Here is a 23,251-nt window from a genome sequence, read left to right as displayed (position 1 = left end):
AGCAGCCCCCGACGAGATGCCAGTCCAGCGCAGGAGGCCCTCGCGCACGCGCAGACACACAGAGTGGTCATTTTAAGGGGAGTTGAAGTGCCACGCGCGGACAAACACCTGAAGCAAGTCGAAGCCGCGCTAAACCCCTGCGCCAGGAGTGGGTTGTTCAGCCCCCCCCCCCGCAGAGCCCACGTGTCCCGCCGCTATAGATAACGCGCCTTATCGGCCCACCTGACGCAATAAAGAGCTGGCGGCGACTCTGAAGACTTCACGCGCGCCCGCTCCCCGGGGAGGGTCATAAACGAGACTGGCGTTCCGGGATCCCGGTGGGAGACCCGCAGTTCTGTCCGCAGCACCCCCTGGCACTAACCGCTTACTCAGCCCGCACACCTGAGCCAGGTGGACTAAGCCGCGCGCTGCTCCCGCAGGTCACCAGCATGTGCCCGACTCCGGCGCCCTGCCGTACCCTCTGATGGAACTCCTCCTGACGGCTACTCGAGAAGGTGCACCGAAGACCCCCGCGTCATGGCCGGGCACAAGAGGCTCAACATGTCCTACCTGAAGGTGGGCCGACTGGAGATCAGCTGGAGCGCGCTGCTCATCTTGAGCTACGTCGTCTACTTGTTCGTGGGGGCCGCCGTCTTCCAGGCTTTAGAGAAACAAGCCGAGAACGACACGCGGAAGCAGTTCCAGGTGGACAAGCTGGTCTTCCTGCGAAATTACACCTGTCTGGACGTGGAAGCGCTTGAGCGCTTTGTGGAGGTAGGGGGGCTCTGACCGGGGTGGGGCTCGAGTGAAGCTCTTAGCGGTGCGGCTGGCGATCCTCACACGGGGTCCAGCTGGCAAAGCCGAGAGTGTGACACAGGTGACGTGAGCCGTAAGAGCGAACACCCTGCACGGGTTTACATCCGTGTGGTCAGCCGAGAGCCCGAAGAGAAGGGCAGCCGGATTTGGGGAAGGGGGCAGCAGCGCCACGGACATGGGGGCGGGTGTCCCGAGCGCACATTAGACGGGGCGAAGCGGTGAAGGCTCTGCATCTCAAAACTCGAGAATGTGGGTTCAGATCCCACTGCTGACACCGTGTGACCCTGAGCGAGTCACTTCACCTGCCTGCGCTCCAAGTGGGAAGACAAATAAAAAAAAAAGAAATGGCATCAATTGTGTTTCGACGTTATATCGCGACAAAGTCAAATAATTACATGAAAATCACCAGCGTCCCTTCTGGCCTGACGATTCCGGTGGGAATATACGAGGATGCTCCTGCCCTGACTCGGCGGGGAAACAGGAGAACTGATTTTGGGAATAAAGTGGGAAAAATACAAAACAAAAGAAAAAGTCAAATACAGTACAGCATAGCGACAGGCAAAATCAAAGTGAACAAAAAATAAAATAAAATAAAACGGGCGGTAAGGCGGAAACCTGTCAACACACACGACACGTCGGAGGGGAATGAAGGAGTTAATCGGCCGGTCGGAGCCCCAGACGGTTCGTAGCGTAAGGCGCTCTCTCGCTCTCTCGCTCTCTTTTTTTTTTTATGCCGGTTGCTGATTAAGCCGAGGTCACGATCCCGGAGACTCCGCCCCTAGAAACGACCCTGGCAACGGTACACAATATGGTTTCTCGTAAAGGAAAAGGCCAATTTTCAGCCTACATCATGACAGCCCCCCCACCTCTAAGGTGAACACGAACTCACCTGCCTGTCTCTCTTTCACTAATGAGCTCACAATAAATCGATCAAACAACAGAATCCTGCTGCCTGGTGGGTCTCATCGGACCACCGTGGTGCCCTCGTCATCCAGTGACAAAATAACGCCAGAGCAATCCCCGTAGCCCACGAGCGGCTTTGAGGTGGCAGTGACACGGGCAGGACAAGCAAGGGACACGCCCGACACGACTCGGCCTGCACGCTGCGCATCCATTGGCCCCGCTGACCAACATTCGTTCAACGCGAGGCCAGCAAACAACTGAAAGAACAAGCGGGTCCGGTCCGCGTTCACCGAAAAAGTACCTTTGACACGCATGCGCGTAACGTTCTCGAAGCCCTCCTATAAATAAGAGGTCCGTTGGGTTAGCCCCGCCCCTGCCTGCAGTAAAGCGGACACCTGAATCCAAGGCGACTTACCACATTTATGATACAAGTCCAATTGGAGCACAGGCGGGTCACGTGATTCATTCACGGTCACACGGTGTCACTCACTAGCGGGATTTGAACCCACAACTCTGAGGCTGGGGATCTGCACTGGCAATCGGAAGGTTGCCGGTTCGAATCTCGTAAATGCCAATAGGGACTCTGCTCTGTTGGGCCCTTAACCTGCAATTGCTGAGCGCTTTGAGTAGTGAGAACAGCGCTATAGAAATGCAAAGAATTTATTATTAATTATTAGAAGGTCACAACGCACCGTGAAAACGAGGCCATAACTTACCGTTTCAAAAACAGTCAGGAGCGGAGAGCTGCGAAGATTCAAGCAGTCAGCCGTTACAGCAATTCTGTCACCGTGAATATTCAGCCGTGTCATCCTGCTTTAAACTAACATCCAACCACCTCAAGCTGACTCCTTCACGGTTTCATCTTTTAATTTACTAGGGGGCTCCGCCCGCCAACCCCCCGTGTTTGGTTAATCGGATATACAATTTTAAAAGCTTGTGTTTTTCTTTGGAATTGTTGCAATTTCATTATTTGCAATGGGCGGCACGGTGGCGCAGTGGTTCGCTTCCCGGGTCCTCCCTGCGTGGAGTCTGCATGTTCTCCCCGTGTCTGCGTGGGTTTCCTCCCAGCAGTCCAAAGACATGCAGGTGAGGTGGATTGGCGATTCTAAACTGCTGCCGCCGTGTGTGTGTGCCCGTGCGGTGGGACTGGGCACCCTTGCCCGGGAACTGGCTCCTGCCTTGTGCCCTGTGTTGGCTGGGATTGGCTCCAGCAGACACCCCCGTGACCCTGTGTTCGGATTCAGCGGGTTAGAAAAATGGCTGGATGGATTATTCGCAATTTTAATTTAAAGCTCCAGTAAAAACAAGATCGCATTGAATTTTGATTCAGTTTTTGGAGACACGTCGTGACAACGCAACATATAAGTGCCCGTGAGTGAATAGCGTTTCTTTTTCTCTAATAAATAATCGGACTTTTTTCTAATGTTTGTCCCTGTGATTTGTTAATTGCCATAGCAAAAGCTCTTCTCACATGTTAATATGAATGGCATATATGAAGATCTCCTTTGGTGTCTAATGTTATTCTCGGAATATATACCACATTACTTTTCTTTTCGCCTGTTAAAATTTGCTTCTCTTCCCCGTGATCATAAATATACACCTGACCGAATTGTGTTTTCTTCGAAATTAAACTTGACTACAGATTCTCATAGCGTGTGGTCCTGATTCGAGTGACTCCACGTTTGGATAATGTGAACGCGTAAAGACGATTGTAGACTCGGATATTTTGCCTGTGGTGTTTGTGGATTCTGCGGTGGGCTGGCGCCCTGCCCGGGGGTTTGTTTCCTGCCTTGCGCTCTGTGCTGGCTGGGATTGGCTCCAGCAGACCCCGTGACCCTGATATAGCGGATTGTGAAATGACTGACTGACTGACTGACTGGCTGTTTGTGGATTTCACTTTCCTCAAACATTAAATCTTTTTAATTCTCACAGTTACGCCTCCTCATTGTGTAGAAACACGACGTTTCTCTGATGGCAACACGAATTAGACGATCTACAAGTCAAAACCTTACAATATTTCTATACTTTTGACAGATCACCTTTGTCCATATATTCGATTTCTATTCGCCTTTCCGTTATAAATAATAACACATTTTATTTATTTGTTGGCGCCTTTCTAAACACTCAGGTTATTCACGCAAGTAATTTCTCTTTGTTTGCGCTTAATGTGATCTTTACTATCATTTCATGGTACTTTCGAATTTGTCTGCTTTTATATTCTCTAACTTGCTCTGCGTGTGTTTCGCCCCCTCGTTTTATGACGTTTTCCTTTGTTTTCTACTCTTTGTCTTTTATTTCTGACCTCGCTTTGTTCTGCTATTTTATCAATTACACCTGGTCCGTGATGATTATTTTCCCTTTTTTAGACTAATAATTTCCGTTTGTTTGCGCTAATGCCATCTGAACTTTCTTTTTTCTGATACTTTTGAATTTTATTGCTTTCATATTCTGTACCTTCCTCTGTGTGTGTATTGCGCCATCAGTTTTTTTTTCTTTTTTTTCAACCTTTCAAATTCCACGGCTTTCGTATTCTCTTATAAAGTGCAATACAAATAAAATTTATTATTATTATTATTATCCATCCATCCATTTTCCAACCCCTGAATCCGAACACAGGGTCACGGGGTCTGCTGGAGCCAATCCCAGCCAACACAAGGGCACAAGGCAGGAACCAAATCCTGGCACGGGTGCCAACCCACCGCAGGACACACACAACACACCCACACACACACCAAGCACACACTAGGGCCAATGTAGAATCACCAAGCACCTAACCAGCATGTCTTTGGACTGTGGAGGAAAACCCACGCAGACACTGGGGACGAACATGCAAACTCCATGCAGGGAGGCACCCGGAAGCGAACCTCAGGGTCTCCTAACTGGCAAGGCAGCAGGGCTAACCCACTGCGCCACCGTGCTGCCCATATTATTATTATTATAATAGACTTTCGTGTCTCTCTTCTCCGTGCTGCTCTTTCTCCTTCACTTAGTCCGTTGACGTTTCATCAGAACGTATTGTCCTTAGCACCGCTTTATATGAGCTGAGGGCGGAGGATCTGTGTCTGCTAAAAGCCTTACACGTCTGAGAGTTTTGGTGACCATTGGTCTTATTTGATATTAGTTGTAAGTAGTGCGTGACTTGCAGGAATCTCATGTCCACGTCCCTGCGAGACGCTCCACAGCCGATCTCTTTCATCTCGAGGGTCTTTTAGAGTGTCTTGCCGAGAAGATCACGTCTCGTCTCCCTGGTCTCCCCTTCAAGTTTTCTGTATGATAATAGGAGAGATAATATACAGTATGTACAATTCATGGCTTATTTACCTGCACGAGTCTGACAACATCATTTAGCCATTGCAATGTCAATAGTTTTTTGGAAAAAAAAAAAAATCTGTATTTACATGTATTTAGGTAAAATATGAACAAAATCTAGTGCACTCTCAGTCTATGCATTGCATTTGTCATTCCAACGGATGGTGGATCACAAACATTCATCTCGAGTGACGTGTTGAAATCAAACTGATCAACTTACACTTACGTTTTAATGTTTGCAGTAACCATCAATGAGAATGTATTTTGTAATGCATGGAGTATGAAATACATCGCATTTGTCATTCCAACAGATGCGACAAAAAGTAGAAAGGAGCACAAGTATTGTGTCAAAGACAAACTCAAAAGAAAAGACAGGCCGGCCATCAGAGAGAATGACACTTTGTAAAGAAGAGCATAGCCTGCCTTGTTTTAGATTACTGCGCAGCTGTCGTTTAAATCTCTGAAATGACATTTTTATAATGCATATGGTAAAATACACATTGCATTTGTCATTCCAACAGATGGTGCATCACAGAGAGTTGCATTAATGTTTATAAAGCACAGTCGTTGGAATGGCAGATGCAATGCATTTTATTACCACATGCATTATAAAAATACATTCCACTAGCTGGTTCCCTTGTAAATATTAACGCTGAGGTCTACATTGATTATTAGACTTGAACCCGTCTTGATGGGTAACACAGGCCATCCACCTTAATGAAAAGACAAGTGTCCTGTGTATATGTGTGCCCATCTGGTTGCCTATGTCCCTGTCATTCCAACAGATGGCAAATCGCCAGCATTTGTAGCAATGTATTTTTATTACTACAAATGTTTGTAATGCGCCATCTGTTGGAATGACAAATGCAGTGCACGAGTCTCTGTCACATGGAATTTGGAATGAGATTCGTAAAAGCAGTGTTAATGCTTTGATGTGCCATCTGTTGGAATGACAAATGCAATGAGTTTAATTATTACAAATGTTTGTGATGTGCCATCTGTTGGAATGGCAGACATAGTAACCACACAGGCACACGGACGCATGTCCTTTCATTAAGGCAGATGAGTCCAAGTTTACATGGTAGAACCTCAGAACTCCTTTTGCATGGTGTTTAGTATGAAAGACGCTATATTTAAATCCCAAGGGTGCCAGGTCGGTCCCTATTAGTAACGACATGTGTGACCCTGAGTGAACATGTCACCTTTCAGCCACCACAATAGCTGAGGCAGGATAACAAAGTGCCCAGTAGCTGTAAAGCAGCTTGGGGTGTCAAAGGCGCTATATACAAGTATAGGGGTCTCTGATTCGAGTCCTGGTGTTGTGAGACCAACGTGGGTCATCTCACCCATCAGGCTCACATTGTAGAAAATCTGAAGTGTTGTGGCTCACTGATGCCATGAATCAAATCTTTTAATTATTTATTTTTAATCTTCATTCCTTCCAGGTCATCATGGACGCCTGGGAGAAGGGAGTGAATCCCTCTGGAAATTCCACCAACCCAGTAACTGGGACTTCTCCAGCTCTTTTTTCTTCGCAGGCACCGTGATAACCACGATAGGTAAGGTTCTCGTGGCTGAGTCTCAATGCCCAGCCTTGCATCATCGCCCTGTGCCAGCCTGCCATCTCTTTCCATTAATTCTCCTTGCTGTTATTGTGGATTTAGGGTCCAAGATAAGGGAACTCATCTCCTGTCTGCGGAACTCGCCGTTTTTTTCCGTGTGGCGCGGATGATTAAAGTGACATGTTGACAGTAGCCAGCGATGAGCCGCGTTATCTGTAAGATAATTTCAATCAGCTGTGTCAACCTCCGGCCACAGCTCTGAGTGCTCGGCGGCCCCCCGGCTGATTTGAGCGGTAAGCCCATTTCATCAGGTCGCCCCCTTGTGGCCAAATCCACCAGCCCGCCATGTCTATAAAATCGAAACTTGGTCAGGGGTATGAAAAGAGCACAGAGGGAAGCCCAGGGGGGGGGAGACGCCTGCAGTCAAACATGTGACCCCCCAACTGCCCCCCTTGAGCCCAGGGTGGTGTTCACCCTTCTTCGTCATGTTTACACTACTTCCTTTCTGTCTTATTCTTATCGCACTCCTCCTCCTCCTCTTCTCTGCAGAGCTCCAGTTTTCCAGCTCCGAGCGCCCATCAAACTTCATTATGAGGCCAGCAGCTTCAGTGGGTCACACTGCCCCCTAAAGGATTCCTGGGCACATTACACCTCTAACTCTGAATAATTGTTAGAAGCTGAGAGCAATGTGATGATGTGAGCCAAGGGGCTTTGGGGGGGAATGAGCCCCCAATCCTTTACTCTTTAAGTACTTTGAGCATGTTTTATTATATTATTATGGGGACCTGAATGCCAGTCTCTGAGTCATGGAGATTCCTTTGGGAATGGCACCTCAAAATACCCTGCTTTAGCTTGAAACTGTGGGGCAGTGCCCGTCTTTGGCTTTTTTTTTTAATTAACTGGCTTTTCTTTTTTTCAGGGTATGGGAATTTATCCCCCAGCACTATAAGTGGGCAAATCTTCTGCGTCTTCTACGCCCTTTTTGGCATCCCCCTGAACGTGGTATTCCTCACCACCTTGGCAAAGTGCTGACTGTCCACCTTGGCAGGCTGGACCAAAGGATCCTGACGCTTGTGAAGCACAGGGTAAGCCTTCTGCTGGGTCTCTCCTTCCTGATGACCTGCAGACATTGTGGTCTCAGCAGTGGGCAAGCTGGTGCCCTCTCAGTGGACCAACTGGCACCCACTGGTAAAGAGCTGAAGGAGGTGTTGACCTAATGGGCGTGGCATAACTGGCAATTGGGAGCAGGAGGAGCTGTTTAGGGCGGTGCTAAACAAACAGAAGGGGGTGGAGTTAAAAGTGGGGTGGAGCATGAGGGTATAAAGCAAAGACTCGATTGGGGGTGGAGTTAAAAGTGGGGTGGAGCATGAGGGTATAAAGCAAAGACTCGATTGGGGGTGGAGTTAAAAGTGGGGTGGAGCATGAGGGTATAAAGCAAAGACTCGATTGGGGGTGGAGTTAAAAGTGGGGTGGAGCATGAGGGTATAAAGCAAAGACTCTATTGGGGTGGAGTTAAAAGTGGGGTGGAGCATGAAGGAATAAAGGAAAGACTCGATTGATTCATTTTGAGAGACTGAGCCCCCCCTTACTGAGGACATGGGTCAGTTTGTGCATATAGCGTCTTCAAGTGAAATGGCACAAGCACAATGAATGTCACACATCGTCTGGGGACACTGGAGCTGGCAGAGGGAGTTAATGGTGGTCCGTTTCTTGAGTTGAGAGGAAAGATCAGAAGCTTAGGTGTCAGTGCGTCTGCTGTGAAGAGTTTAAAGGTTCAGACGAGTGTTTTTAGGGTGTGATTGGAAGTCCGTCTTCATTTTTTAGATGTTCTTCTGAGCCTGTTTGCTGCTCTTCATACGTATTTACTTGTTTTTTGGGGCAGAGAATTTGTTGTTGACATTTTTTCCAAGTAGTTACATCTAATGTTCGGTGTCCTTTTATTGGACACCATCTTGATTTTTTATGTGCCACATGTGCTAGGTTGCATTGCCAGTTGCCGGGGGCGTGGCCTCAGAGGTCATGACACATGATGTCATTGACGTGACGAGGTAAACTCTCACCTGTGATGACCTTTCAATATCCGAGTTTTCAGATCCTCAAATGATAAAAAACGGACTTCACGTGCACATTAGTTTTATTATTTCGGTGTCCCATTTCTTGGCGATTCTTACTCACGGATTTCACAGGACGGCTTTACTCATTTCGCATCTCTGCTTGTTTGCCGTTTCCTCTCTGTGAGGCCTAACAGTTAATGTTTGTCATGTGCCGTCTATTAGAATGTATTTTGTAATGCCTTTACTAATCACGTGTTTTATTTTGTATTCCAACAGATGCGCATTGCATACATTAGCACTGCTGTTGAGAATCCAATAGCAAATGAGGTCACAGACAAACCCAGAGTGGCTTTACCAAAGGGGGCATTCCGGGGGTGTGTCTAGGGGCCGGTGATGTCACCAGGCCTTTTAACAATCGCTCCCTTCACCGAAATGACAACGGAGACCCCCTGGGGGCAATGAAACAGTCTCTGTGCCAAAAATCATGAGGGAGGATGCATTTTTAATAGAGTGATCAGCTCTCTGCTAAGGATCTCAGTCATCCATGGGTCTTGTGGGGGTCTTAAGTCAGCCTTGACACAACGTGATACTATAAATCAATAAAGGGAAATTAAAGCAAGAAAACAAAACCTGACAGGTGCTTTCTGGGATTTGAAGACCACCAATAAAGGGTTGCTTAGTTTTTGCCACCATCATTGATAGCCTGATTCACCTAAATGAGAGCTGGCCTTGATGGTCAAGGACCACCGCTTTCCACTGGGATGTCAGGTCTCCAGACCCTTCTTCTCATCCAGGACATTTCTTGGTTCTTTCTGCTCTTCATAACACAAGCGTTCAGCCTGGGGGGTCTCAGGCTGATCTCAGGTGTTGGTGAGTTTTGCCCGTCACATGTTCGCTGAGAAGATCGAGGGAGGATCAGTGTCGGACGTCACCCTAGGGGACACTGCTGTCCAGCAGGTCCTTCATGTCTCGAACTTTTCAGTGCAGTTTCCATAACGGGGTAGTTGACTTGTTGAAGGGATTTAGCAGTGAGGGCTGCCTGAGTGGGCACAGGTGCCATCGAAATCGGATTTAGCTTTGTTGTTATTCTTAGAGTGTTTAGAATGAAGAGACCACCCAGCAGGAATCAGCCAGTCTTTTGTGTATATAGCGCCTTTCCCAGGCCACATCATCACAAGGCCTTCCTTAGGGAGAGTGGCGCCAGCTACATGTGGCTCAGTTGGTGACCGGGTGGCATGGCAGCCCATCACTTGAGGTCTGCTCCAGTCCCCCCCAGTGCTCCAGTGCCCTCCTGTAGTCTGCCAATATGGTGTGTGCACTGGTGACTTTGAAGTGGGCAATGCCAAGGCAGGCCACACCTCATGTCACAGTTTATTTAGTATAGCGCCTTTCCCAGGCCACATCATCACAAAACCTTCCTTAGGGAGAGTGGTGCCAGCTACATGTGGCTCAGTTGGTGACCGGGTGGCATGGCAGCCCATCACTGCTCCAGTGTCTGCAGTGAGTAGTTTAAGTGACTGGGTGCTCCAGTGCTCTCCTGTACTCCAAAGCTGCCAATATGGTGTGTGCACTGGTGATGCCAGGGCAGGCCACACCTCATGTCTCAGTTCACTTTATTTGTGGTATAGCGCCTTTATAGTGCAAGTTCTCAATCCCAGAATGCACAGATTGGTCAGTAAAGCAAAGCCTTAATGGACCCTCACATGTTGAGACAACACAAGAAAATAAAGCCCTGGGGGGTCCACAGTCCGAGTGTTGATGTCCCTGGCCTGCTGACTGCCTGCCCCCTGCTGGTCACTCTCCGCTATAATTCTGTGAATCTTTTCCATCATTCTGATTCCAAGGCGCCCCTCTGATTGGTGTCTTTGTCCCCTGCAGCAGGCCATCAAGATCCTGACCAATTCCATCTTCCTGATGTCGGGCACCCTGCTCTTCCTGATCCTTCCTCCTGTCCTCTTCAGCTTTGTGGAAGGCTGGACCTATGGACAGGGCTTCTATTACGCCTTCATAACCCTGAGCACCATTGGCTTTGGAGACTACGTCATCGGTAGGTGTCTGACACGTCTGGTGACCTGAGCAAGATGGTGGCACCTTCGTGACAGCCATCTTGGTGAGGTCATGAGAGCTTTGTTTCTTTGTCTACTTGTAATTGATGAAGGGGTCACTTTTTATAGCACCTTGCTTAGTGTGCACCACCTGGCACTCTGACCATCATGTGGCTGGCTCAAGGGGACTTGCTGAACGCAGGGTGTATCTTGTACCCTGGCCACGATGGACGATGATGATTCTTTGTTAGGCCACTTGAGAGTTCTCAAGCACGCAAGTCCCAAAAAGCTCCAAAAATGCCCATTAGAGGGGGAAATCCCATGAAAAACCCAGGCAAGTAACAGAGAGGACCAGGCAGAATTTTTTTTTTTTTTTTATAAAATTAAAAGTTTATTCTGAAATAAGATGGAGCAGAAAGTGGCAATCCAAGCCAATCCAGAGTCCCAATTCCAAGGCAAAATCTGGAAAACACAAAAAGCCAAAGCAGGGTCTCACTGGGGCTCAGATTCCTGATTTTGTTTTTCTCATCTTTCTTCATTTCTGATTCATTTGTGTGTGTTAGTTTTATTTCTGTTCATGTTTCAATGTGTGTTGTGGGTGGTCCCCCAAGACCACCTGCCAATCATCGCCAAAAACTGCCCTTTAAATTCTGGGGGGTTTTGGGTTCCTGGCGGTGCGCCCTGGAGTTGGTGAGTCCTTGTGTTTCTCTGCGCTTTGCTCCTTTCTTATTTTGGATTTCTTGAGCTTCTGCTCTGTTTTCCCTTTTTGGATTCCCTTCTTGCTTATTCAGCTCCTCTTGGCCGTTGTGCTCCATGGGGGTTATTCTTGTCACAGGATGATTTTGGACAATAAATATTTTATTTATAAAGGAAGATCCTGTATCTGTCCTGTTGCTGGTTACTTTTGATGGTTTTATCCCTTGTAACCAGTAGGGGGCACCACTGAGCCCCAAACTCCAGACCACAGTCATGAGTTCCAGGAATGGAGTTTTAATCCACCAATCACGTCTTACAATCCAGCACACCCAATAATCGCCCAAAACGATGACGAGGTTTTCCTCTGCTTCCTCTCCTTCTGCCTTCTGGAGTGGGCTTCTCTTATGATGGACACTTATAGTGACTTGTGGGGAGCAATTCTGGGGTGTCTGAGAACCAGGGTAGTACCCCAACCCCCCCCCCCCGTGGCACCCAGGGACCCCAAACAGGGCTGCACTTCACAAGCTGGGGCACCTCCTGCAGACCACTGCCACCCAATGCCCCCTGGCCTCCACCATCTGCTTGTCCATCCCCTGGCACCTTCCATCTCATTAAGAGGTCATGCCATTTATCCTTCTTGCCACTCACACCCTCTGGTGGGAATTACAAAAAAAAAAAAACACCCACCAACTCCCAGGTGCAATCCGCCAGGAACTCTGGGAGACCCTCACTGTTATAGAATGGGGGTGGTCCCAGGCAGTGATTGACAGGTGCCCCCCCCCCAACACACACACAGAAAACACGAGGCACAGAACAAAGGCTCCATACACTCAGGGGCCACTTTATTAGGTACACCGGGCTACTCTGGGGTCGGACCCCCTTTTGCCTCTGGAACTGCTGTAATTCAACATGGCACAGAATCAACAGGGTCCTGCAAACCTTCCTCAGGGATGGTGGTCCACATTGACCTGATAGCATCACGCAGTTCCTGCAGTTTTGTCAGCTGCACATCCATGAGGTGAATCTCCCGTCCCACCACATCCCAAAGGTGGTCTATTGGATTGAGATCTGCTGACTGTGGAGGCCACTGGAGTCCAGTGAGCTCCTCATCATGTTCAAGAAACCTACTTGAGCTTCATGACATGGCGGGTTATCCTGCTTGAAGGAACAATCAGAAGATGGCAGTCATAAAGGGATGGATGTGGTCAGCAACAACACTCGCATTTCAATGATGCCCAATTGGTACAAAAGGGCCCAAAGTGTGCCCAGAATATATCCCCCACACCATTAGACCATCACCAGCAGCAGCAGCCTGAACCGTTGACACAAGGCAGGATGGACCCTCGCTTTCATGTTGTTGACCCGACCATCCAAATGTCACAGCAGAAATCGAGACTCATCAGACCAGGTGACGTTCTTCTAATCTTCGGTTGTCCAGTTTTGGTGACTTGTAGCCTCAGCTGCCTGTTGTTAGCTGACAGGAGTGTCACCCAGTAGGGTCTCCTGCTGCTGTAGCCCCCCATCTGCTTCAGGGTTTGACGTGTTGTGTGCTCAGAGCTGCTCTTCTGCGTACCTCACTTATCACAAATGCTTATTGGAGTTCCTGTCACCTTTCTGTCAGCTCAGACCACTCTGGCCATTCTCCTCTGCCCTCTGCCACTCACTGATATTCTCCCTTTTTCGGTCCACTCTGTAAACTCTAGAGATGGTTGTGTGTGAAGGTCCCAGGAGATGAGCAGTTTGTGAAATACTCAGACCAGCCGTCTGGCACCAACAACCACGCCATCACGTTCAAAGTCCCTTCAGCAGGTGGTCTGCACAAGGTCTGCAGGCCAACATGCACTGAGGTGCTGCCATGTGATTGGCTGATAAGATGTTTGGGTTACCAAGCAGTCACACGGGCGTCACACTAATAAAGTGGCCACTGAGTGTAGGCACACCTAACATCATCAGAGGGCTCAATGTGGCACGAGGCAGACATTCAACAAGAGGAGAGGATGAAGAGGAATGGCCACTTATGAAGTGACGTGACCTCAGAGTGGGCGTGAGGAAGCTGACTGTGTGTGGATGGCAGCAAACATCTGTGGTGGGTACCTGTGAGGACGCCCCCTTTGATTTGTTATCTTGTCTTTCTGGTGACGCCATTTTGTGCCTTATATGGTCTTCACCCTTTGGTCTCCATCTTGCTGTGCCTGCACCCATGTTGTTTGTGGCTGCTATGCATGCTGCTGGTCACATGATGTGCCATGTCATCAAGCTCCGCCCATTCGAGGTGGTGTCACCAAGTTGCCTGCACCAGAGTGTGAGGCTGAAGGGATTCAGAAAGGACTGAAGGCCTGGTGGTCCTTGCCTGGTGACCCGGTGGCTCTGCAGATGTCACAGTTTTCTGGGTTTTGACATTTTTTTTAAGTTTCTTTTGGTTATTTTGACTTCATGTTCTTTGCTCCCAGAGCCAAAGAGGCAGCTTGCCCACTCAAAAAGGACACATGTGGACATTTTAAAAAGAGGGAGAGGACAACCAGAAATCCCCTGGGCCAAAGCCAAAGCCAAAAATATCACCTTTGTCATAAAGTTGATTAACAAAAGAATGAGAAATGCAAGAAGACGTCTAAAAGGGGCAAATACCCTAAAAGTATGAAAAGTGATAGAAAGAACAATAAAAGTGAAGAGCACAAAAATCCAAATCAATACATAACAGCCAATGAAGCGGGACCTCATCCTGATCACCCTGTGACACAGAAGGTGGTCCCTGCCCCACCCTGCTCTCTACTTTATAGCATCCATCAAATAAATGGATTATAACCCCCCCCCTCCCCGTATCAGGGGTCCGTAGCAGAATCTGTGAGTGTAGGAGTGGGCAGGAGAGACAACTTAATGGTGGAACTGGCTGGTGTCGCACACGTGCATGGGGGGCTCCTTTGAGAAGGTCAGCACTACCACCCAGGGGCACAAGGGGGCGCTGTCACTCACACTCTCGTCTTTCTATGCACAGCTCTGAAGGACTGTAGCCAGCGGGCACTTGGCCACACCCCCACACATCTCACCAGCCCCTCCCCTCCCGAAGCCCCGCCCCATCGGTGGCGGTGGAGGACGACAGAAGGGGACAAGAGGGGCTCCTCTCAGGCTCCAGCAGTTTGTTACTGTTAATGGCACAGGTTGACATTTTTCCACTGTACCTCTCGTATCCTTTTATTTAACGAGGTTACCGAGGTGGTTAACCCCGTCTTGAATTGAATTCACTTCACCCACGTAGTCCACGTCCTCCCGACTCTGGACAACCAGAGCCCATCTGGGTTGGCTGGTGGACCCACATAACAGGGGGTCTTTTTTTAGCAGAACCCTCAGGTGGCACCCATGGACCCTGAGTGGCCTGTCCTTCTGGACTACAGCACCCAGCATGTGGTGTGGGTGCTCATACTGGGACTATGCAAGAGGAACACTGCCATCCAATGTATTAGGGGATTAACTGCTCTCCCCAAGACCACCCATTATTGTTTCACTCCGACTGGGGTAGTAACTGAGGACCACTGTGACTGGGTTACACGTCCATGTATAATGGCCATCCATTATGGTCATACCAGGAGTCGTCACTCATCCCAGTGAAGGTGCCAGTCCATTCAACGTGGCATCGAGAGTTCACATTCAGTCACAATGTCACTCCCCCTAAATCCATGAATCTCCTGAGCCAATAAATGGATACCTCACCCAAATGGCGCCCCCTTGAGGCGTTTCGTTAACACCATAACAAAGCCGTCACCCGTTAGGTGAACCTCAGCAGCCCCATCTCTTTTTCTGGAGCTGCTTGGAATGGCGCGCTGTGATAATCCAGAGCGAGGCTGTATGTGCGGACCCCCGGAGGTGCCCGTAGCTTCTCTTACCGCTGCTCTTTCTTACAGGAACCAACCCCAGAAATCACTACATCTCCATCTACCGAGGCCTCGCAGCCCTGTGGATCATCTTTGGCCTCGCCTGGCTGGCTGTGCTCTTCACCCTGGGGGCCGGCGTGGTGGAGAAGGTCATCGAGATGAGGAGGCGCCGGGACAGCATCGAGGAAGACAAGACAACTGAAGAAGACTTGGACCAGAGTGCCTCCCAGTATTCTGATTACGGGGGCACTGGACTTACTGTCGCCCCTCAGCCGTAGAGCAGGCCGCTGTACGACCAGCAGTGTACTCTCAGGGTGGGATCTCCAGATATGGGACCTGTCAAAATCAGAGGACCTGGGAGGACCCCCCACCGCTGTGTGACGGTGTCTTTGTCAGGGTCCGCGTGAGATGGAACCCCCCCCCGCTGCCCACTTTCTCCCCAGGTCCTGTTAATGGCACCTCCAACAGTGCCCCTCTTATGGATGTGGTCACAGAGAAGCCCACCCTTCCCTCACAGCTTACCGAGAGTCCGTCAGACTGTGGCTGTCCTCATCTGAGTACAGAAGCCGGGGGGGGGCTGGGGGTCCACCTCCTCTGGTCCGTTACTCGTGAATCTGCAGAAACTCTTTGGGGTGACCATCATTGTGAAAGGTGCTATATACAATAAAGACCCTCGAGCGATTGTCAGTCCTCTGATCTGTGGCTCGCTGGTCCGGAGTGCTCTCCGTGGTACTGAAGCAGTCAGTGACACAAACTGGGAATCCAATGCCATGAAATAGCAGTGGGAAACTCTTCCTTGTGTCTGATCTGCTGGGCGAATCTTCTGTCTGAAGTTTTGAAAATGGAGAGACAAGCCAAGTGCTGTGGTGTGGGCTCAGCAGCTGGTGATTGCGGTAGAAGAACATCTGGTGGGATTTAGAGACCTGACCAGAGGTGGGCCACCACACCTAATATGCCAAACGAGAGTCGTCGAGGATGGGAACTTCCCAAAGTTAACACCCTCATTACCAACAATGAAATGGAATGCAGAACGTGTTGGCACACCTGGCCAATTAGGACCCAAGTGCCACACATGACACCTCAGTGCCACCATAACAAAGTCTGCCTTTAATTATTATTATTATTATCTGGTTGGCAATGCCACTTACCCTTAAGGATCAATTGGTGCGATTTCTGTTATGTTTTTCAGGCATGGCACAGGTAGGTGAAGTGACCTGCTAAAGGGGCGCATGGTGTCAGCAATGGGATCTGAATCTTCACGTCCATAGCCTTAACCTCTACACCACACTGCTTATTAGCAAACTTTGGGGTCTTTCCTATTTTATCTTGGGGAAAAATTTTGCCCAATGAACTTTAGGGCATGGGAAAGGCGCTATATGAATAAAATTATTATTATTATCTGAAGAGGATGTAATGCTGACATCAGGCTATGACATTGTGACCTGGCCAAATCACCACAGTGACATTCACCCTTTGTCTACTTCAGTGATTTTTTACCCTTCTTGGAGTCACGGACCCCATTAAGAATCTGATGAAAGTTGTGGACCCCCATCCCCAGAAATATTCAAAAAAACACAACTTTGCATACAATGAATATAATGTATTTATCGAGGTTTGATTGTCTCATGTGTGGTGGGCTGGCGCCCTGCCACAGTGCCCAGTGTTGGCTCCAGCAGACCCCCGTGACCCTGTGGTTAGGATATAGCGGGTTGATGGATGATTGTCTCTTACATACATGACATGTATGGTGACCGCTGCTTTTCTCACGAGTATGTAGCTGACGTATTTGGCTTTGGTGAGATAAATACTTGCAAGAAAAATAATGGAGGGAGACGTAACACACGAGAAAGTTCACGTGAGGAACATCAACAGTACCAGGCTGAATGTTCATTTTTACCTGACCCTCACAGACCCCCTGAACCCCATCCATGGACCCCCATGGCCTTGTGACAGTGGCAGGTGGGCCACGTCCTGGAGACATCAATGGTCATAACCAAGGAGCAGGTGGGGACACATTGACGGTGTCACTTTTGTGGTGCAGTTAAAGTCCATGCAGAAATAAATGACCATAAAAGCAGTGCAGGAGGTGAGGTCAGGACGGGGAGCGGGCACTGGCACACCCACCACATGACAGAACAGCTCGGGATCCTGGTTGGCAACCCCCCTAAGCAGACAGGCGGTCCAGTCCCACCCTCTGGAAATTACCCTCAATCTGCCACAGCCAGGTATTACGCGGGCGTCCCCTTGGTCACTCTGGAGGATCCTGTGAGCCGGACCGCCCTCGTGGAATCGCGCCACATGGCTGTAGTGCCGTAACTGACGCTCCCTCACAATGACGGTCATGTGCCTCATCTGGGACTCCATGAGTAACACAAAGTCAAGCCAATCATGTGACTCTGGTGACTCTTCGTATGAAGTCAGTAGATGGATTGGGAGGGCTTGGGGGTCCATGAGGTCGCTGGAAAGGGGTGAGTGGCACAAAAGGACGAAGGGTGCTCCCTGTTTGTGACACATGGACGCCATCCAGTGACCTGAGATGAAGACTCGACTCCTGTGTCTCTTCAGAGAATCCTTGGGTCCCGCTGGTTTGACTTTGTGTTGCTCACAGAGTCCCAGATGAGGCACATGACCCTCATTGTGAGCAGGCATCAGTTACGGCACTACAGCCATGTGGCGCCATTCCCCGAGGGTGGTCTGACTCACAAGATCCTCCAGAGTGGCCAAGAGGATGTCCATGTAACAACTGGCTGCAGCAGATAGGTGGTCATTCCCAAAGGGTGGGACTGGGCCGCGTGTCTGCCTGGGGGATTGACCACCAGGACCCCAAGCTCTTTCACTGTGTGGTGGGTGCAGCAGTGCCCTGTACCAGTGCCAGCACCCCATCCTGATCTGACCTGACCACAACTCTGCCTAAGCCTGTGCTCTGTCCAGACCCCTCACCTGACCCCAGGTAATCTGCCGTCATCCAACTTGGCCGGCTTGTTCATCCCATCTGCACTTTATTAAGTCGCCCGTTTGTGTCACAGACACGGAGAAAGGGTCTGAGGTCGGCAGAAAGCTCCACAAATCAGGCTGCAAGCTTCACTTGCCTGCCCAGAAACGGCTCAGCTAAAGTCAGCCTGACCCTAACTGTCACCTGCAGGCTGCGGCCTACTCAAGGCCTCCAAATGGGGAGATGCCTTTACAGGAGCAGAATTCACAAAAATGCCCTCTGAGGGAGAGGAATTGTTGAAACCTCTGGCCGGAAACTTTATAAATGAAGACCTAATGATAGTAATGAATGCTGAAAGGGTTTAATAATAGTACATTGTATTTCTAGAGCACTCTCAAAGCACTTAATAATAAGAATATGTTTTATTGCTATAGCACCTTTACCAGGCTCAATGTGCTTAATAATAACATGTTTTATTAATACAGTGCCTTTCCCAAGCTCAAAATGCCTAACATTCATGGATTATTATTAAAGAATTAAAAAAAATACAAAAAAAACACAAAGCCAAAATAGAAGCAAAAAATATAAAAAGGCAACTTGTGACAATGAAGTCCTAATAAGCAAAGCAGAAAATGAAAATCTCAAAACAGAACCAAACGAAAAATAAGAAGACAGACGCAGCTCCCAGACTCAGTGGTCCACGGCTGGCTCCTCCTCCTGCTGGCTGAATATAAAGGAAGAGGGCGGGGCCAGCAATAGGGCCATCAGCATAGCTCCACCTCCTCACGGGGAGTGGTCTCACATGCAAAGACACAGAACTTGATAAAGCAACAGAACAGAAATGACATAAAAAGATGAAGACCCCCGTGACCCTGAGTTAGGATATAGCGGGTTGGATAATGACTGACTGACTGACTGACAGAAATCATTTGAAAAGAGAAAAAGCCCCCAGCCATCACCCGACACACACACACACACACACACACACACACACACTGGACTTCTGTTTGCCATCCTGTGGCACGTCCACTTATGCAGGCTGCGTCACCTGAGCCGTGTTGTATATTTACCTGTAGACCACAGTGGGCCGCGCTGACCCCCGTCTTTTGCATTAACTTTGTTTAAACTCCCCTGCTTGTTTGGCTCCCTTCAGCTCATTTGCCACTTGGACTGCTGGAAGGCCCTGAGTGCTGGTGGGTCACTGCAGTTCATCATAAATGGCTGAAAGTACACAGCGAGCTCCTGCAACAACACTGAAAAGTGAAATCAGCACCCGGGAGGGGGCGCCAGTGCACCGCAGGACAACCCCAGGCACCCTGGGCCAGTCAGCAGACCACCAGACATGCAAAGCTCTTCAGGAAGAATCCCAAACGGACACGGCGGCCTCACTGGCATTACAACCTAAGACTTTGGGGCTACGAGACAGAAATACTAAACACTCCGTCATTTAAAAAAATCAGGAAATGAAACACGCGGCCACCTGTGGGCACCTGCGGGCACCCATGGTCAACAAACAGCATCAGCTCAAAGGGCTCCAGTGGTGGACCAGCAGCCAGTGTGGCAAGTCATAAAAAACGCCATGGCATCTGAAGGACAGCACAGGGAATTAAGGTCAATGCAACTGGATGCCACTGCAGATACCATAGTGGCACAGTGCCCGGTCCTGCCATCCCACTGACTGATGCCCTCTGTGGAGTTTACATGTTCTCCAAGTGTCTCTGTTTGTTTCCCATTAGTTTAATTTAGTCATTAATGTGTAAACCGCTGTCAACAAAAGTGAGTACACACCTAAGTGAAAAATGTCCAAATTGTGCACAATGTGTCGATATTTTGTGTGTGGTCACCATTAATGTCCAGCACTGCCTTAACTCGATAGATAGATAGATAGATAGATAGATAGATAGATAGATAGATAGATAGATAGATAGATAGATAGATAGATAGATAGATAGATGTCACCTATAGAAGATGGTGACACTGTCATGGACCTACCGTGAAGGAAGGTGCTATACATATTGCACTTTTCCAGAATATTCTTACAGACAGTTCCACCTCATCTGACTGATCAGAAGCTGACGTGTCCTTTGGTTGGTTTTGTGGTTGGACGAGGACTCAAAACACATAAGCAAGATGACAACAGAATGACTCAGAATTTTGGGGTGGCCACTCAATGTCCTGGTGCTGGCTGAGCTCAGGGCATTGTCTTTGGTTTATGGGCCTCTTTTTGAGTTTCCTGGGTCACCTCACAGCGTGTGTGTCCTGCAGTAGACAGTGAAGGGGGCTGTGGGTGGGTCACCCGTCCTGGTTTAAGTGGGTCTGGCTGGCAGTGTGATGAGGCCTGGGCTTTGCTCACGGCTGCTGCTAATGAAAGTCCACGTGGCACGTCACCACAGCGTTGAGGTTCATAAAGCTAAAGGAGGGCTGCATGTAGTGCCTTACTTGTTAATGAAAGGGTTAAACTGAAGCCATTCATTTCATGATGGACCCTTGCAGGACCCCCTATAATGTTATGCAGATTACACCCATTTGAGACCCGCCAGAGTGACATCATCATGAAAGTAGCTATATTAAATCCAAGAGGGGTGCACCTTCACACCCCTTGCCCCCCGTGCCAACTTGCTGTGCTGAGTCACTTCTCTTGCATGTGAGACAACGTATAAAAAGGCACTATATAAGATGACAGACCAGTAGATCATGCAGCCATCACTAATGTCCTTTGTGTCACTTCACCTGACTGCCTGCACTCAGACTCTTTAGCTCAATCTCAGTGTAAAGTACCTCAGAGAAAGGCGCTATATAAAAGGCTTGTGGGTAATGAATAGCAGACATCAGAATTGTAGAGTTGCTTTATATTTTGACTGTTAAATCTAATTAACTCAAATCCTCCATCGGCATCTAAACTTTGATTGGTTTCTGGTAGGAGAGGACACAGACATGGGGGTGTGACAGTTGCTCTCCGGGGTCACTGGCAGCACTTGGTGACACCAGTGGCGTGATGAACAAGACCTCAAGTCATTTGCATTGATTTAAAGCATTGGCTCTGTGCCCATTGGTTAGCCGTTGAGACACCTGCTGCCAGAGGCCAAGGGCACAAGCTGAGCTGTCATTGTCACCAGAGTCCTTAGTAAAGATTTACAGAGAGCCACAAAGGAAGCTGCATTCGTGTTTGTTGCCCTTGCTGCACACTCCATATCTGCTTTGCCCACAGCTGTTGGGTTCCCAGGGTGCTGCCCACGGTTAGATAACAAGTTAATTACAATAAGGTGACTGTCACTCTGTGTTCGCTTTGTTTTTGGAATTACTCAGGAGGAGCGCCCCCTTGTGGCATTAATAGCTGCATGGATGAGTAGAGCAGACCTACCTGTCCTCTACACTTGAATGGCTACAGTCCTGGTGACATCTAACAGCTGGTAGTAATGGAATATGGCTGCTCTCTGTGGATGCCCCAGACAAAATCAGGCCAAGTCTAGGATCCTGCCAACTACTCCATTCTCACAGGGAGCCTGAGCTTTGATTCTCATGTCCAAACCTTCACCTACAAATCATTAAGGTCCAGAGTGTGGGCTGACCACTCTGTCCCTGATGAGGAATCCTTAGTGACTTCAATATGTCTGGAGTCCTGCACTGGCATGATTAGTCACATGGAACAGCACCCCCTAGTGCAGCATGCATGAGTGCAGTGGACATCCCTGTCCAGAACACTTGAATGACCAGAGTCCACTAAACATCTAACAGCTGACCACTAATGAAACATGTCTGCTTCTAATGGACTGCCCTGGCAAAGTCACACCAATTGTAGGATCCTGCCGACTACTCCATTGTCCTCTGCCATTCTCAAAAGGATCCTCCTCACATTTCACAAGTCTTCAATCTCTCGCGTGTTGATCATTAAGGGCCAGAGTGTGTGTGGGCTGACCAGGAATTGTTTGTGGCTTCATTGTGTGCCAAGTCCTCGACTGGCACGATTGCACTGGTTTCCTTTCCACTGTGGAATCAGCTACAGAGCTCTGCAGGCCAATGCACAGCATGTGTACCCCTGTCATCGGGGGATCCACAGACACTGGCATTCTCACTGTCCCAAAGACCCCACCAAACATACATTCAGTCACGTGGCATGTTGACGAGTCTCCACCAATCATAATGATCACATTAAGCCTGAAGCCCCGCCCCCCTGTCCCAACTTACTGTTTGCTGTCTTTATAATAGCATGATGCCATGGTGGCACTAGCAGTCTCGGGGTCAAATTCAGGGCCCAGTATCTGTCTATGCAGAGTTCCCTCCAGGTATCCCAGTTTTCCTCCCACATCCCAGACACATGCAGGTAACATTAGCTGGCAATTCCAAACTGGCCCTGTGTGAGTGTGCCCTCCAATGGACTGGCATCGGTAAGACGGAGGTTTAAAATCAACAGTAACCTGGCCCTGTATGAGTGCATGTGGATGTGTTGGTGAGTGGCATCCCACCCAGTCCTGCCGGGAGTGGCAGTGACCCCCTGTGACCCTGAACTGCATTAGCTAGTAGACTGAATCGATGGATGTTCATTTTATTAAAGTCAGCGTACTGATGCCAACTTCCCCATGCTGCCAATCGACACGTGTGAGCATCCAGCTCATTGTCACTTTAAGCTGCGAGATTTTTCCTTGGAGGAATTTTGCTTGCTTTTGGTTTTTTTTGGAATGTGGTTTTGTGTTGATCTCCCATTGTGAAAGGCGCTATATAAAATGAAAACGGACAAATTGACAGGATGCTTTGTTGGAGATTTGTATTTTCTTATTTTGGTCTCAAGTCAATTTTCTGTGGTGCCTGTTGTGAAAGGCGCTATATAAATTTGCACTGACTGGTTGGCATTCTGCTTTGATATAAAGCGCTGCTTGTAATATCGTGATCATGTGCTTTGTAATCTGCCTGGCATCAGTGCCTGCTGTGAAAGGCGCTATATAGAGTAACAGTGGACTGATCAGCAGTCTGCTTTCTTGTCTTGCGTTGTTTTCTATTCTTTCCTGATGTGTTTTGTAAGTAGCCTTGCCCTATTGCCCACTGTGAAAGGAGCTATATAACATAAGCATTAACGGACTGGCAGTCTGTATTG

The 23,251-nt window shown here is 48.8% G+C and overlaps 1 protein-coding gene across 1 annotated transcript; it reads left to right on the top strand.

Annotated features, from left to right (window-relative positions):
- The first annotated feature begins 224 nt into the window (after window positions 1–224).
- Window positions 225–15,900, top strand: LOC114647699 (potassium channel subfamily K member 16-like). Its single transcript, XM_028796325.2, is given in 7 exon segments — window positions 225–753; window positions 6,453–6,504; window positions 6,507–6,566; window positions 7,489–7,578; window positions 7,581–7,654; window positions 10,502–10,670; window positions 15,261–15,900. Coding segments are annotated over 7 exon segments (930 nt in total). The 5' UTR covers window positions 225–516; the 3' UTR covers window positions 15,509–15,900.
- Window positions 15,901–23,251: the final 7,351 nt, after the last annotated feature.

This window comes from Erpetoichthys calabaricus, chromosome 3 (genome assembly GCF_900747795.2).
Source record: "Erpetoichthys calabaricus chromosome 3, fErpCal1.3, whole genome shotgun sequence".
NCBI lineage: Eukaryota > Metazoa > Chordata > Cladistia > Polypteriformes > Polypteridae > Erpetoichthys > Erpetoichthys calabaricus.
The sequence above is the reverse complement of the archived record's forward strand: the minus strand, read 5'-3'. Positions and strand labels throughout refer to the sequence as shown.